General features: G+C 37.9%; 1 protein-coding gene across 1 annotated transcript in view; it reads left to right on the top strand.

Annotated features, from left to right (window-relative positions):
* Window positions 1–13,487, top strand: part of DGKI (diacylglycerol kinase iota) — a 382,898-nt gene that overhangs the window by 151,675 nt on the left and 217,736 nt on the right. The window contains exons 9-12 of the mRNA XM_017876519.1: window positions 1,584–1,658; window positions 2,122–2,220; window positions 11,431–11,513; window positions 13,427–13,487. Coding sequence (XP_017732008.1) covers window positions 1,584–1,658; window positions 2,122–2,220; window positions 11,431–11,513; window positions 13,427–13,487 — 318 coding nt within the window. The remainder of the gene's footprint in view (window positions 1–1,583; window positions 1,659–2,121; window positions 2,221–11,430; window positions 11,514–13,426) is intronic.

Below are 13,487 nucleotides of genomic sequence, written 5' to 3'. Positions count from 1 at the left end.
AACAAACAGAAATCTATCAAAATATAGCAAATACTTTCATAATGCAAAATGTTCCTCAGTGAGGGACATGATAAAAGACCCATTTAACTGGGAATTTAGAAACTTGAAGATCTATTTTCAGGGGGAAGTATAGTCAACAGTGAGTGATGAGGAATGACCTGGGGTCTAGAGCACCCATGAGCTCCTGGATCTCTCTTTTTCTGGTGTGATTCTGAGATCCTGAGATCTTTTAATCTGATGGGGAAAGAAAACCTTGGGACAGATGGTAGTTTTTGAAAATTTCCCTCAACCCTGGTGAACACAGGTCATACATCAACTTATTTTATTTCCCCCAAATCCAAGTCAAAGTAAAATAAAAGCTAAATAGGAGCTTACTAATTTGGATGCCTTAATATATGTACTTTATACTAAAGATTATTTTGAATGCTCAAAAAAAAAAAAAAGAATACATTAAAAGTAGAAGAATAGACATTTGCATTTCTTGAGGCTGTTGGACAACTTTACTCAAACAATGCATGCATATATACTTATGTAAACTTTTGATTTAAGAATTCTGCGTTTCTTGCTGTCAACACTTTGTTAAACATCTATTATATGGTCAGTAATATCTTGCCTTTTAAAGATAGCAGTCTAATTGATCATTGACTCTCCACTAATTAAATCTGTTTTTATCTTGTCTTCAATCAGTGGGTTGTGACTGATCCCTATGACAGGTTCTACTCAAAGCATCTATATCAAATGTTAAGAGAAAATGGTTAGTTGAAGTAATCACAATATTGTGGTCTATAAAATTTCTAGAAAGAGAAAGACAAAGTAAATTTGGGGGTCACTGTATTTCAACAAGTTTGAGGCACTTTTATGAGAAGAAAAAAATCAAGGCTACCCGGGAGGGGGGAAACTTTTTAAACCATTAGGTCTTTAGACAGAGAAAGAAAGAACAATGACTTCCACCCCACTGTCATAGTGATTTAAGGTGAGTATTATCTTTGCATTTTGCAAGTCAGACAACTGATAGGACAGTTGGATCATAAATTTCTGGTAGGGTCAAGAGTCATTTTATAACTATTACTAGAAAACATCATTACCAAAAGAGTAAACTGAGAAAAAAACCCCAAAAAAACAGAAAACAAAAAACAACAACAAAAAAAGAAAACATGAAAATGGCCTCCTTTTTTACATTTCCACATAGGTGATCTCCATACCAGGAGATGAACTTGAACTTGGTTGGGCGGGAGACGAACCTGGTTGGGCGGGAGACTGGAGCCCCTCAGAGAATTTGGGATTCTTCCATTTTTACTGGGAGGGTTGGCAGGTATAACATGTGTTGTTATGTGAGTCCATGAGAGCCTCTGGGGTTCTTACTCCCTGCCTCTCCATGTGGTAGAGAGTCAGTCGCTTACTCTGAAGCACTCAACTGATTTCTGTCTGTGGCTTACCCATGAACAGTGGCTTGGAAGTGTGAAAGCATGAGAAGCATGCAGTGGAATAGCATGCGCTGCCGCCATTTTCTACTTGGTTCTGCATGGGAAAGCTCCTGGACTGGTTGCCTCTGGGCTCAGGCGTTTTTCTCTCTCTCCCTACAGAACTCACTGAAGGCTTCAAATCGGAAGAAGAAGAGAACAAGCTTTAAAAGAAAAGCCAGTAAAAGAGGGATGGAAGTAGGTGTTTCAGAGTTTTATTCTGAGGAATTTTCACTTTCTTTCCATAATCTACTCTGCCCTATGAGATCAGATCTAAGTTGATTTTTCTGATCTATCTTCTACGACTGCTTTCTCCTCACTGTACTCTAACCACAAGAGAATTCTTTCTGTTCTTTTTAAAAAACAACCACTCAAAACTAACCTCTGCACTTGCCTGGAAATGTTATCCCCAGGATGATGATGATGAAGATCAAAACTAATATTTCTGGAATATTTGGAATTTACAGAGTAAAATAAAAAGCCTGGCTTAATTCTGCGGAGCAAATGATAACTTGAGATACTTTCTTCCAAGTCTTACATGGAAGTCATGTTAAGAGTCAGCCCTGGGAAACAAAATGTAGGGTTTTTCCACCTCCCTTGCCTTGGGGTTGCCTTTCAAGCCATGGATGTGTATCCTAACAGTGCTGATTGCTTCTTTCAGCAGGAAAACAAAGGTCGTCCTTTTGTGATAAAACCCATCTCTTCTCCTCTCATGAAACCCTTGCTTGTATTTGTGAATCCCAAGAGTGGAGGCAACCAGGTGAGTAATTTTTCATGATTTTTAACTGAGAAGTTTTGATAAGTTCTTGAAGACACAACTCTCATGGCCAATTAAAATAGTACCACTAGGATCCCAAGCTTTGGAAGACACCGGTTTCTTAGGAACAAGGTTATTGTTTCTCTGATAGCTTTACACATTACAGGGCTGGGTAAAACCTAGATGTTCTATAATTTGTCTGTCTGCTTCCATATAAGACTATAACAGAGGCACTTAAGAAACCTAACTACTGACTTTTTCCTTACAAATTTTCAAGAAAGGATATTCCAGAATTTCTCTTAGTTCATATGTTTCAGGATTCCTCAATTCTTGTAGTTAGGAGGTCCTTTATCAACTTCTTTTTATTTCTTTCTGTTGCAATTTAGATACAACTACTTTCGTCCCTATCCTCAGAGAAGAAAAAAGGATGATTTGTAAGTCATGATAATCACTACCAAATACCACCAATATTATAGAAAATATCAACTTCTTAAGGTTTCATTTGGCCCTAGTCCAAATCCGATAGTACAGATACTTACCTCCTTTGAGAATAAACAAATTGACTTAGAAAAGTTAAGTCTAAAGGCATGCCTAAAGTCACACTGCTCTTTAAAGACAGAATTTGTTCTTGAATCCTGGTCTTTGTCTCTTCATCCCATTCTCCTCCCACTCTCTGAGGCTTCTTATCAATACTCTTCTATGGGCTTTAATTTTCTGTTATTTTCATCTGAGTTTGGATGAGAAAATATTTTCTTTATCCATGAAGTATATATTTTACATTTTGAGACAAGATTCCTTCAAGTTTTACAATAAACAACTGGAGATTTGAAACCCTTTAGCCATCCCATATAAGGAAGATAAGTTGTATAATTAGAATTGACTTGACCCAATGGTCCAAGATGATGTTCTTATTACTAAAGACAATGGGCATTGTCTGGAATGTATTAATTACAATAAAACTTCTCTTATGGGAGCTTATGATTTAGATGAAATATTATGCCTCCTTTCATCTCTTTCTTCAAAATTCTCAAAAGCTTATGATAAAAATGTGTATTAACATTTTGGAGAACAAGGAAAAGAAGTTTGTGTAAGCAAAGAAACCATTTGCTTTCAAGAGCTGCATTTTTGAGTTGCTGAGAGATCTTCGTGGAGTAATGATGGCAATTCTAAGACATCATTAGAGGAGGACCTAGACATGAGTTTCCTTGAAATGAGGTTTAATTTTCCCTGAACCATACCCACTCTCTTAGGCTAGTATCCCTATGTCCTATCAAAGGTTATAGATGCAGTTGGGAACCATGAAACATGGAAATGTAATTGGTTCCATGATTTTGGCCACCTGAGCATCACATATTAATTAGTTTCAAATATATTTTGTCATGACAGTCCACATATAAGATGCATTTATTAAATCATTTTAAGCTGTCTTCCCTAGGGCACACAGAAGCTTGTGAGTTATCTATTTCTTTAAGGAGCTGATGATCCAGTTAAGACGTAGCCTGTTCCTATTCCAGTCTATGTATAAATTATTAGTAACGGGGACTTCAGAGATTGTCTAATATTACTTCCTATTTCACTAAATAGAAAAGAGAGGTCAAGGAAGCTTAAATGAACTTTTCTAAAGACATCTTGTTTGTTAATGACACGAAAGGAACAAATGGAAAATAATTCAAGCAACATTAACTGCATGTGACTTCTAAATTGAGTGGCTCAGACTGCAGTGCTATGGTATTTCAGAGGTAAGCAGTGACTTGGGAGTGATAAGGAAATGGTGTCATGGACATGGCTGAAATCAAAGATGGACACTACTTAGTTATGCAGAGGAGAGAAGACTGGAAGGACTGTCCTTTTCCTGCTCTTTACTGTGGCAGATTCCTGTTTGGCAAATTCTTGTTCATCCTTCAAGGCTCAGTGGCGCCTTTCTGAACCATTTCTGGAGATCAATCGTCCTGTCCACTATGCCTCGATAGCCCTTGGTACACATTTGCATGATATGAACTGCAACGTAACTGCTCTATGTGCGTCTTCACTGTTGGGATACAGGTCCACCATTGAATCTGATTGCTAGAACACAGCACATAGTTAATTAATTGTATAATAGGATTAGAAGAACAGATGTCATGATGCCGATTATTCATTTTGAGGACAACATGATGAGTGGTGCGTGCATATTAAGTTTTTGGAAATGTGATTAAAGATCAGAATGATCCTATGGAATCATGTCTCCAAGAAACAGGATACTTCGTATTGAAGACTATGGATTTATGCAATGGAAAGTAGTTTTTGTGCTGTTTAAAATATTTTAGGTTAAAAAACCTTTTGGCTTTTGAACAGAGGAGTAACATGGTGGAATTTAATGTGCATATGACTCGGTTGGGAATCGTGTTACAATGCAGATTCTGCTTCAGTAAGTCGGGGTGGGCCGGAAGATGCTGCATTCGTCACAAGCTCGCAGGTGCTGATACCGCTGCTCAGAGAACCATACTCTGGTTAGCAGGAGCTTACTGTGATCAATAGAAAAATAGATATTTTTTGTTAGATCCTGAGCTTTGCCTTTTCGTAATTTACTTATTCTATTCACCTGCTTTTAGCTATAAAGCATGCCTGTCTCTTTTCCTCTTTGAAACTTAGGCTTTTAGACTTTTTTTTTTTTTTTTTTTCATTTTCAACTTGCTTAGTCTTGTTTTTTAAGTAAATTACTGGGCAATATTGCCACCTACTGGCAAGAAAAATAGCTTTTTTTTCTTTATATAATATTTTACTTGTGTAAGGAAAACATTTTGAAGGAATGTATCGGGATGAACATATATAAGGACTGCTTCTATGTCTTTCTTTTAAGAAATTCCATATTTTAAAACTCTTTAATTTTTTTCTAAATTGATACATTATTTTTTGTACATACTTATGGAGTACATATGCTATTTTGATACATTTATGGCATGTATAATGGGTATTTAGCACATCTGTCACCTCAAACATTTGTCGTTTCTTTGTGTTTGAAATATTTCAAATCTTCTAGTTATTTTGAAAGGTACGATATACTGTAGTTTACTATAGTCACCCCACTGTGCAAACACTAGAACCTATTTCTTCTATGTAATTGTATGTTTGTATTTACTATCCAACCTCTGGTCATTCCCTGCCCCCACCACACCCTTCCCAGCCTCTGGTAAGTATCATTCTACTCTCTACCTCTGTCAGATCCACTTTTTTAGTTCCTTTACATATGAGTGAGAGCACGCCAATTTTTGTCTTTCTGTGCCAGGTTTATTTCGCTTAACATAATGACCTCCAGTTCTATCTTTGTTGCTGCAAATGACAGGATTTCATTCTTTTTTATGGTCAAAGACTATTTCATTACATATGTGTACCACATTTTCTTTATCCATTCTTCTGTTGATGAGCACCTAGGTTGTTAAATCTCTTCTTTTAAACTTCACAGTAGTTGTCTCTTTGTTTTTCCAACACTCTTAAGGTAGAGATGACACTGGGTGTTTTGCAAAGCTGTAGAGCTTGGTAGCGCTGCTGCTATTGTATTATTGGGATTTGAATTATTTGAGGAATCAGGGACCAAAATTTCAACTCTTTTTTTTTTTTTTTTTTTGATACGGAGTCTTGCTCTGTCACCCAGGCTGGAGTACAGTGGCACGATCTCAGCTCACTGCAACCTCCACCTCCCGGGTTCAAGCAATTCTCTTGCCTCAGCCTCCCAAGTAGCTGGGATTATAGGCATGTGCCACCACACCAGGCTAATTTCTGTATTTTTAGTAGAGATGGGGTTTCACTATGTTGGCCAGACTGGTCTGAAATGCCTGACCTCAGGTGATCTGCCTGCCTCGGCCTCCCAAAATGCTGGGATTACAGCACTGTGCCCAGCCAAGAATTTCCACTTTGAATACCTCCTTCTGTGGAAAGAGGTAGTAAGTGGAAGATAAAGTTTACTCCGATGCAATCCCCTCCTGTGTGTGGAAACTTTCGAGTACTAGAGAAATAGGCCCCCTCCCTTACACTTCTGTTTGCCTTAATGTCAAAACTTAGATTTATCTTTGAGGTCCTGGGCTCATTAGCATATTTCTGAGTTCTATAGAATCCCGTGATATTTCTCAGTGTTTCCTGCTTTCACACTGTCTCTCCCTCACGTTCTCTCATGACTTTCTCTTCCAGTGACCTAGACTTTAACTTCAGGGTAAAGCAACGTTCTGACCTCTAGGATGATTCTAGCTGATCATCCCCCAGAGCCGAGGGATCCAGACCCTGGCTTTGCACGCTGTTCAATGTGGAATCCTAGGATAGAGGTATGGCAGGAGTTGGATCCTTGGATTAAAGGCCCCAGGTCTTTATCACTAGGGTGATCAGGGAAGAGGTATCCAGTCTGTGGACAGACTCATGCCAGCTGAGTTTACACCACCATCTGGGAATAGGCTTTCTCAGACTAGGGCCACCCCTCCTAAGTTGGGGGCCAGTCACATCAAGGTGGGGAGAAGGGGAAGACAGAGTAAATAACTTCAGATGAGAAATTTTAGTCCCAAAACTGTTTCTAAATAATTGGACAAACAACTTTAATGAAGTAGTTACTTTTCTGCAGTACTGGAAACTTCACAACCAAGTGATAATTCAAGGATAATTACATTTAGATAAAAGTTTAGGCTCCTAAGGTTTAGAGTAGGCAGGGAAGAGGGCAGAGGGCAGTCAATAGATGAGGACACTTGTCAAAATCTAACCTCAAGATCTTCTTGTCCAGCCAGCCTCAACAGATGGAATTAAAACAACCAAATGATGAATCTATGAAAAGTCCTATTTCTGAAATCATAATATTGGTGGGAGAACTGGGCAGCTAAGACCCAAACTAGCCCCTGTGATAGGTCTGGCTTCTTAGTCTGTAGCCAGAGTGATGCATAAAAAAAAGTCAGTTTGGAGAAAAAAAAAAAAAAAAGGGTGGTCTGAATCTCTTAATTAAGACTTTTCAATGACTCCTTGTTTTCTATAAATCCCAAGCTCTGAAACTTCTTCATCTATTTGGGGTGGAAAGAAAGAGTTAACTCTACTCATTTTTCAAGACACATTTCAGATATTTTACTTACAATGCCTTCTAATCTCTCAACTTGGGCTAAGAGTGTTTCCTCTGGGCACTCATCCTCCTCAGCAGACATCTGTATCAGAGAAGTTCTCTTCTTTAGTGAATTAATTTATTTTGTTTTGCTCTCCTTCCAGTAGATTCTGAGATCCTGATGGTACACATGGACAGAGTAGGGGCCCAATACGTATTACTGAATAAATGAGGCATTCTGTTTGGATTGTTTGAAGCAGTTTGAAATAATTATTTCTTAAGCCCTTCCTCTCATTAATGTATTTTTCTCAGGCCTTTCTTATTGTCTGGGCAGTTGTTCTTTCTGTAATGTAGACAATGCCTGCATGATATAAACCAAGACTTAGTAACATAGCAGAGTTTCAGCCTACAGTAGAGTTATGGTGCTTTGATGAAGATTGATGTGCTGTTTGAACGGATCAATTCTTGATTGCTTCTCCACACCCCCAACAACTGTCATTATGTTTTCCTTTATAAAGAATGCACAGAACTTCCTTCTGAGAGCAAGATCACCTCTGCCTTGTTCATCTGCGTATTTCTCTGTATTCTCTTACCTAAAACTGTGCCTGTCACATAGTAGGTGAATGAATGACTCTTGTTAAATCCAGCCACTTTTTGGGAATTTGTATTCTCCTGTTGCACTCCCTCGCCAGTACCTGCTGCTTGGAAGAATAATGTTCTTTTCACTCCTTAGGAATACCCATTCTTATAGTATCTAAAAAAGTTCTGTGGTCAGTGAGGTATATCTACAACAGCATGCATGGATTGGGATTGGCATATAAGCTGTTTTTTTTTTTTTCATTTAGAGAAAATTAGACTCTTGCACAAAAGTTGCAGTTTTTGTGTTTGGCATTCATGTGATAACTATGAGAGTGTTGGAGACTTGTTAGTGAGTGACAGGTGTCTAAATGAGCAGATTTAATCCTACTATTGAGGAAGAAACAAATTACTCTTCTCCTGGTGAATTAATATTTGTCTAACCATTCAGTTACATTTAATAAATTACTTCTATTAAAGCTTTAAAGTGACTTAACCTAGAGGTAACAGCAGAGTTAATAGAATTCGTTTAAATGTGTGAGTTAGATCTTTGTTTCTCCACCCACTAGGTGGAGCATTTTTTCAATGCTTTCTTTTAAACACTTACCATTTTTGGCAATAAATACCATATTTTGGAAAGAAGATTACTTTTTAAAAGATGTAGTCATATCATGCCTGAATGTCAACTTCAACAGGGTAGCCATGTCTGGCTATGCAAATTATCTCTACACGATTGCAGGGATGTTATTCCAATAGATTGCAATAGAAATGGCACCTCTGCGGCCACTCAGACCTTTTAGAGAAATTCAAGTTAAGGAAAACAATCTCTCAATGCCTTTTATTTTTATTTTTTGGAAGATGTTAATTACCTAGTAATGTTTGCATGATAGGGAGGCTGAAACTGAGATGTGCATTCTCCTATAGCAAAGGTGGAAAGGAGTAATTAACATCAACAATTCAAACTACTCTAGGAATCTAAAACTGAACACAAAATTTTCTTTTCTTTTTTCTTTTTTTTTTTTTTTTTCTGAGACGGAGTCTCTCTGTCGCCCAGGCTGGAGTGAAGTGGCGTGATCTCGGCTCACTGCAAGCTCTGCCTCCTGGATTCACGCCATTCTTCTGCCTCAGCCTCCCGAGTAGCTGGGACTACAGTTGCCCACTACCACACCCAGCTAATTTTTTTGTATTTTTAGTAGAGACGGGGTTTCACCATGTTAGGCAGGATGGTCTCAATCTCCTGACCTCGTGATCTGCCCACCTTGGCCTCCCACAGTGCTGGGATTACAGGCGTGAGCCACCGCACCCGGCCTGAACAAAGAATTTTCTAGCAAGTCAGTTGGAAATGTTTTAGAAATTAGTTGGTCATTAAAATAACTCCCGTGTTACCTATTAAACATAAAAGATTATTCAAGATAATCTCAAACATACTTCATAGCAAGGCTCAGCATGAAAAGAGGGAAAATGATCCAGTATTTAGTGTGTACATAGATCTAAATCTGCTTGAATTTGATAGGAAGCAAAATATGTCATTTGGTGAAACTGAAGGATTCGTTGTAATTATTAGATAGAGTGTGATTCCTAAAATTATAGCAAGCACATGATAAGGCAGAACTTTCAAATTACAGGTTTGGCTGGTACATGCAACAAAAGACCTGCATTGGCCTATGTAACAACACGAGTAACAATGTGATAATTATAAGCTACACTTTACAGCTCACATTCGCAAGTGTAATTTAATGAATAGATTAACAGGCTGCAAAAAAGAAAAGGATTAACATTAACAAAGGTCTGTTTTGTGCCACATACTGTGCTAGATACGTGACTGTTACTGATTGATTTAATTCTCATATTCACCCTGGAAAGTGGACATCCTTTCTATTTTATATACTGCATTTCTGCAGGGTTATAAATGCTCATGATTACTCAGAACACTGAAGTTAATTTGACCTGAAATCTCGTACTATGTTTACTATACTAGGATGACTCTTAAATGCAGTTTTTTAGTTAAACAAACCTAGGAATATTTTAAGAAAGAGCAATTATGATATCTACTAAAACAACAATATTATGAGCAATACACTCGGCTCAACTGCTCAAATATTATTTGCTATGGGTGATAAAATGGGGCATCCTGCTCATTTTTAAAGCTCTTTTGGTATTGCTTGATAAAAAGATTCTTCTTGAATTTCTTGTTTGCTCAATCCACTTTAAAAATGATCTCTAAAGTGACCTTATGTCTGCTATAATGATGATCTCTATAAATGTCACAGTTACTTAAAACGCCCCAAAAATGTTCATGTGAGAGAGAAGTGTTTGGCTTAAACAAACCGGTATAGCCATGGAGATTGAAAATGTCAAAGTAAGCTGTGATCTTACTAAGGAAGTTTTATATATGTATAAAATAACTGGGAGCCTGGGATACTTTTGCTTCAGTTAGAAAACAGTATTTCCATAAAATTATATTGGCCGGGCGCGGTGGCTCACACCTGTAATCCCAGCACTTTGGGAGGCCAAGACGGGTGGATCACGAGGTCAGGAGATCGAGACCATCCTGGCTAACACGGTGAAACCCCGTGTCCCCTAAAAATAAAAAAATAAAATTAAAAAAAAGGCCAGGTGTGGTGGCGGGTGGCTGTAGTCCCAGTTACTCGGGAGGCTGAGGGAGGAGAATGGTGTGAACACGGGAGGTGGAGCTTGCAGTGAGCCAAGATCATGCCACTGCACTCCAGCCTGAGTGACAGAGCAAGACTCCGTCTCAAATAAAATAAAATAAAATAAATACATAAATACAATTATATTAATACTTAGCTAATGCTGCCCATATTTTATATTATACAGACAATAATCTGCACAACAAAGTGAAAATTAATGTCAAATTACATAGGTTCACTAATAACTTTTCTGTATGGATTGTTATACATTAATGATAGTAAAATAAATATTATTCATTAAGGGCTTACTGCATTTTAAACACTGTAATGTACTTCTCAAAAATTATGGCTTTTAATCCTTGCAACAAGTCTGCAAACTGGGTATTCTTATCTCTGTGTTAAAGAAAAGGTGGGTTGAGCTAAATGAAGTTAAGAAACTTGCCCAGAGTTACGTAGGTTAGATAAACATCTAGCCTGACATTCAACCTATGTATATCCATGACCAAAGGTGGTGATTTTAACTACACTTCTATACTGCTTATAATTAGATATTATTTTATTTACTTATTCATCATTCATTCACTCACTCATTTTTATTTTTTGAGACAGGGTTTCACTCCTATCACTCAGGCTGGAGTGCAATGGTGCGATCTCGGTTCACAGCACACTCCACCTCCTCGGCTGGGACTAAAGGCATGCGTCACCACACCTGGCTTATTTTTGTATTTTTTGTAGAGACAGGATTTTTTCATGTTTCCCAGGCTGGTCTCAAACTCCTGGGCTCAAGCGATCCACCTGCCTCAGTCTTCCAAGGTGCTGGGATTACAGGGATGAGCCACCATTCCCCGTGTATTATTTTAAATAAAAGGATTGATTTTTTAAATGATCGGTGGGAAATTTCTTCCTATTATTGCCTTTTTGTGTATTTATTTTTTACAGGGAACCAAAGTCCTGCAGATGTTCATGTGGTACCTGAATCCACGGCAAGTCTTTGATCTTTCTCAGGAAGGGCCAAAAGATGCGTAAGTCTGGAAATATTCTCCATGGTCCATAAGTATTTTAGGCAAGTGAGCGCTTTCTGCTTCATTATCTGATTACCTTGTGAGGTATTTCCTGACCGTCTGTCATCTACTTTCTCACCTGTATCTCCTTCCTTTAAAACTTCATCTAAAGTTCTCTCCTACTCTTTCTTGGCTTAGTTCCCTTCAAAACATATCTTCTCAGCTATTAACTCAGGATACGTCTAGTGTGTTTGTTACTTACATGTGTGTAACTGTAGACTGTTCTCCACAAATCTGTGAATTGAGAAAGGACCCATTGTTTTTCTATTTCTTCATGTACAACTTCGGAGATGCACATTAGTGGGAATGTAAATGTATGTCTGTGGAGGGTGGAGCCATATTTGTTTACGAACATTTGAACTGAGAAGAGTGTGTGTGTGTGTGTGCGCGCGCGCGTGTGTGTGTACGAGAGACAGAATCAATTGATTATACCTGAGGACTCTGCACAAGTGTGGGGAAGACATATTAATTCCTGCTCAATCCCTTTTCTGAGCATCTCAGAAATCTCATTCCCTGCTTTTGTTAGAAGTGTTTAAAACAAACTCTAGATTGTAGGTGACCCATATCCTGTTTCTCCCCTTTGGTGGAGAGGCACACAGTGGAAAAGACCAAGGACACTTCTGCTGTTCTCTGTCTCCCTGTTTTAAATTCATGTACTAGGATAGTTCAGATGTTATCTGATAAATGTTAGAACACAAGGATACCATTTATTTTTTAATAAGTAACAATATCAGAGGAATAGGTGATTTCTAGATAAATAGTATTGTATAAAATGGATAAATTACTTATTTTAAGCATGTAGATTAGGAAATATTAAAATTAATTTGTTATTTTCTTAATGTATAAATTTCTTTGCCAGTTGAGTTTGCTGCAAGATTCTTTCTCTCTGTGTCCCTATAATACACACACACACACACACACACACACACACACACACACACCCCATATATTTATTTTCTATACTTTATTGTGCTAAGGCAAATCTGCTATCCTGGGATGTGCCATTTTAGGAGCTTATTTTCTCAAGATTTTATCACTTTAGTTAGACCCTAGAGAGACACTTCAGAGGTCACCATAAAGAACATGGTAGGACAGGAAATATTTTCAGAAGAAACCCGTATTTTGTGATTTAAATAGGTGATACTTTCTCAATTACAGCTTCACCTAAGCGAAAGATTTAGCAGGAGCAGTGTCACTGCATTTTCCTGAGAACCAAGAGGAAAGACAAAATGATCTTATTTCAAGCAGGGAAGTTTGAGATAAAGAAAAATCAGTCAATCTTCCCACTTTGGGTTGGAGGTAAAAGTGGTGTGTAAGTGACTCAGCTGAGAGACAGGCTAGATGGAATCGTAGATGTGATAGTAATGATAATGGGGAAGCCTCCCCGTCTCATTGAAAAAGATTTCTTAGGATTAAGAGTAGAAAGTGTAAGTTAGAAAAAGTAAATACATCCAGGGAAAGCTAATAAATATAAAGAGGGGATATATAAGGACTATTGATTATCAATTCATGATGATTTTCTTGGGGAAAGGAGAAGAGGAAATGATGGGAAAAGAGAAAGAAGTCAAAACTAATGAGAAACATAATGTTGACATGTAATAAAAGTTATGAGAAATAAAACTAGGACATCCTAAAATCCCTTAAATTCTAACGTTGAATTATTCATTCAAAAATAATGTCTGATGCCTACACCTGTTCCACTTGTGGGAGTCATTCCTCCTGTGGTTACTTGGGACCTATGATAGCATTGTCATCCTCACGATCATACATTTTCTCCAGTGGACACCGCCCCTACCCATGTTGTCCTCTGCTTTCTCTCTGCTCTAGCCAGTGAAATGTTCTTTTGTTTACTTTTTCTTCTATTTCCTCTACAGGCTTGAATTGTATAGGAAAGTACCAAATCTGCGAATTCTGGCCTGTGGTGGGGATGGAACG

Source organism: Rhinopithecus bieti, unplaced genomic scaffold (assembly GCF_001698545.2).
Source record: "Rhinopithecus bieti isolate Rb0 unplaced genomic scaffold, ASM169854v2 scaffold_8307, whole genome shotgun sequence".
Taxonomy (NCBI): domain Eukaryota; kingdom Metazoa; phylum Chordata; class Mammalia; order Primates; family Cercopithecidae; genus Rhinopithecus; species Rhinopithecus bieti.
Note: the sequence above shows the minus strand (reverse complement) of the source record. Positions and strands in the feature narration are given on the sequence as shown.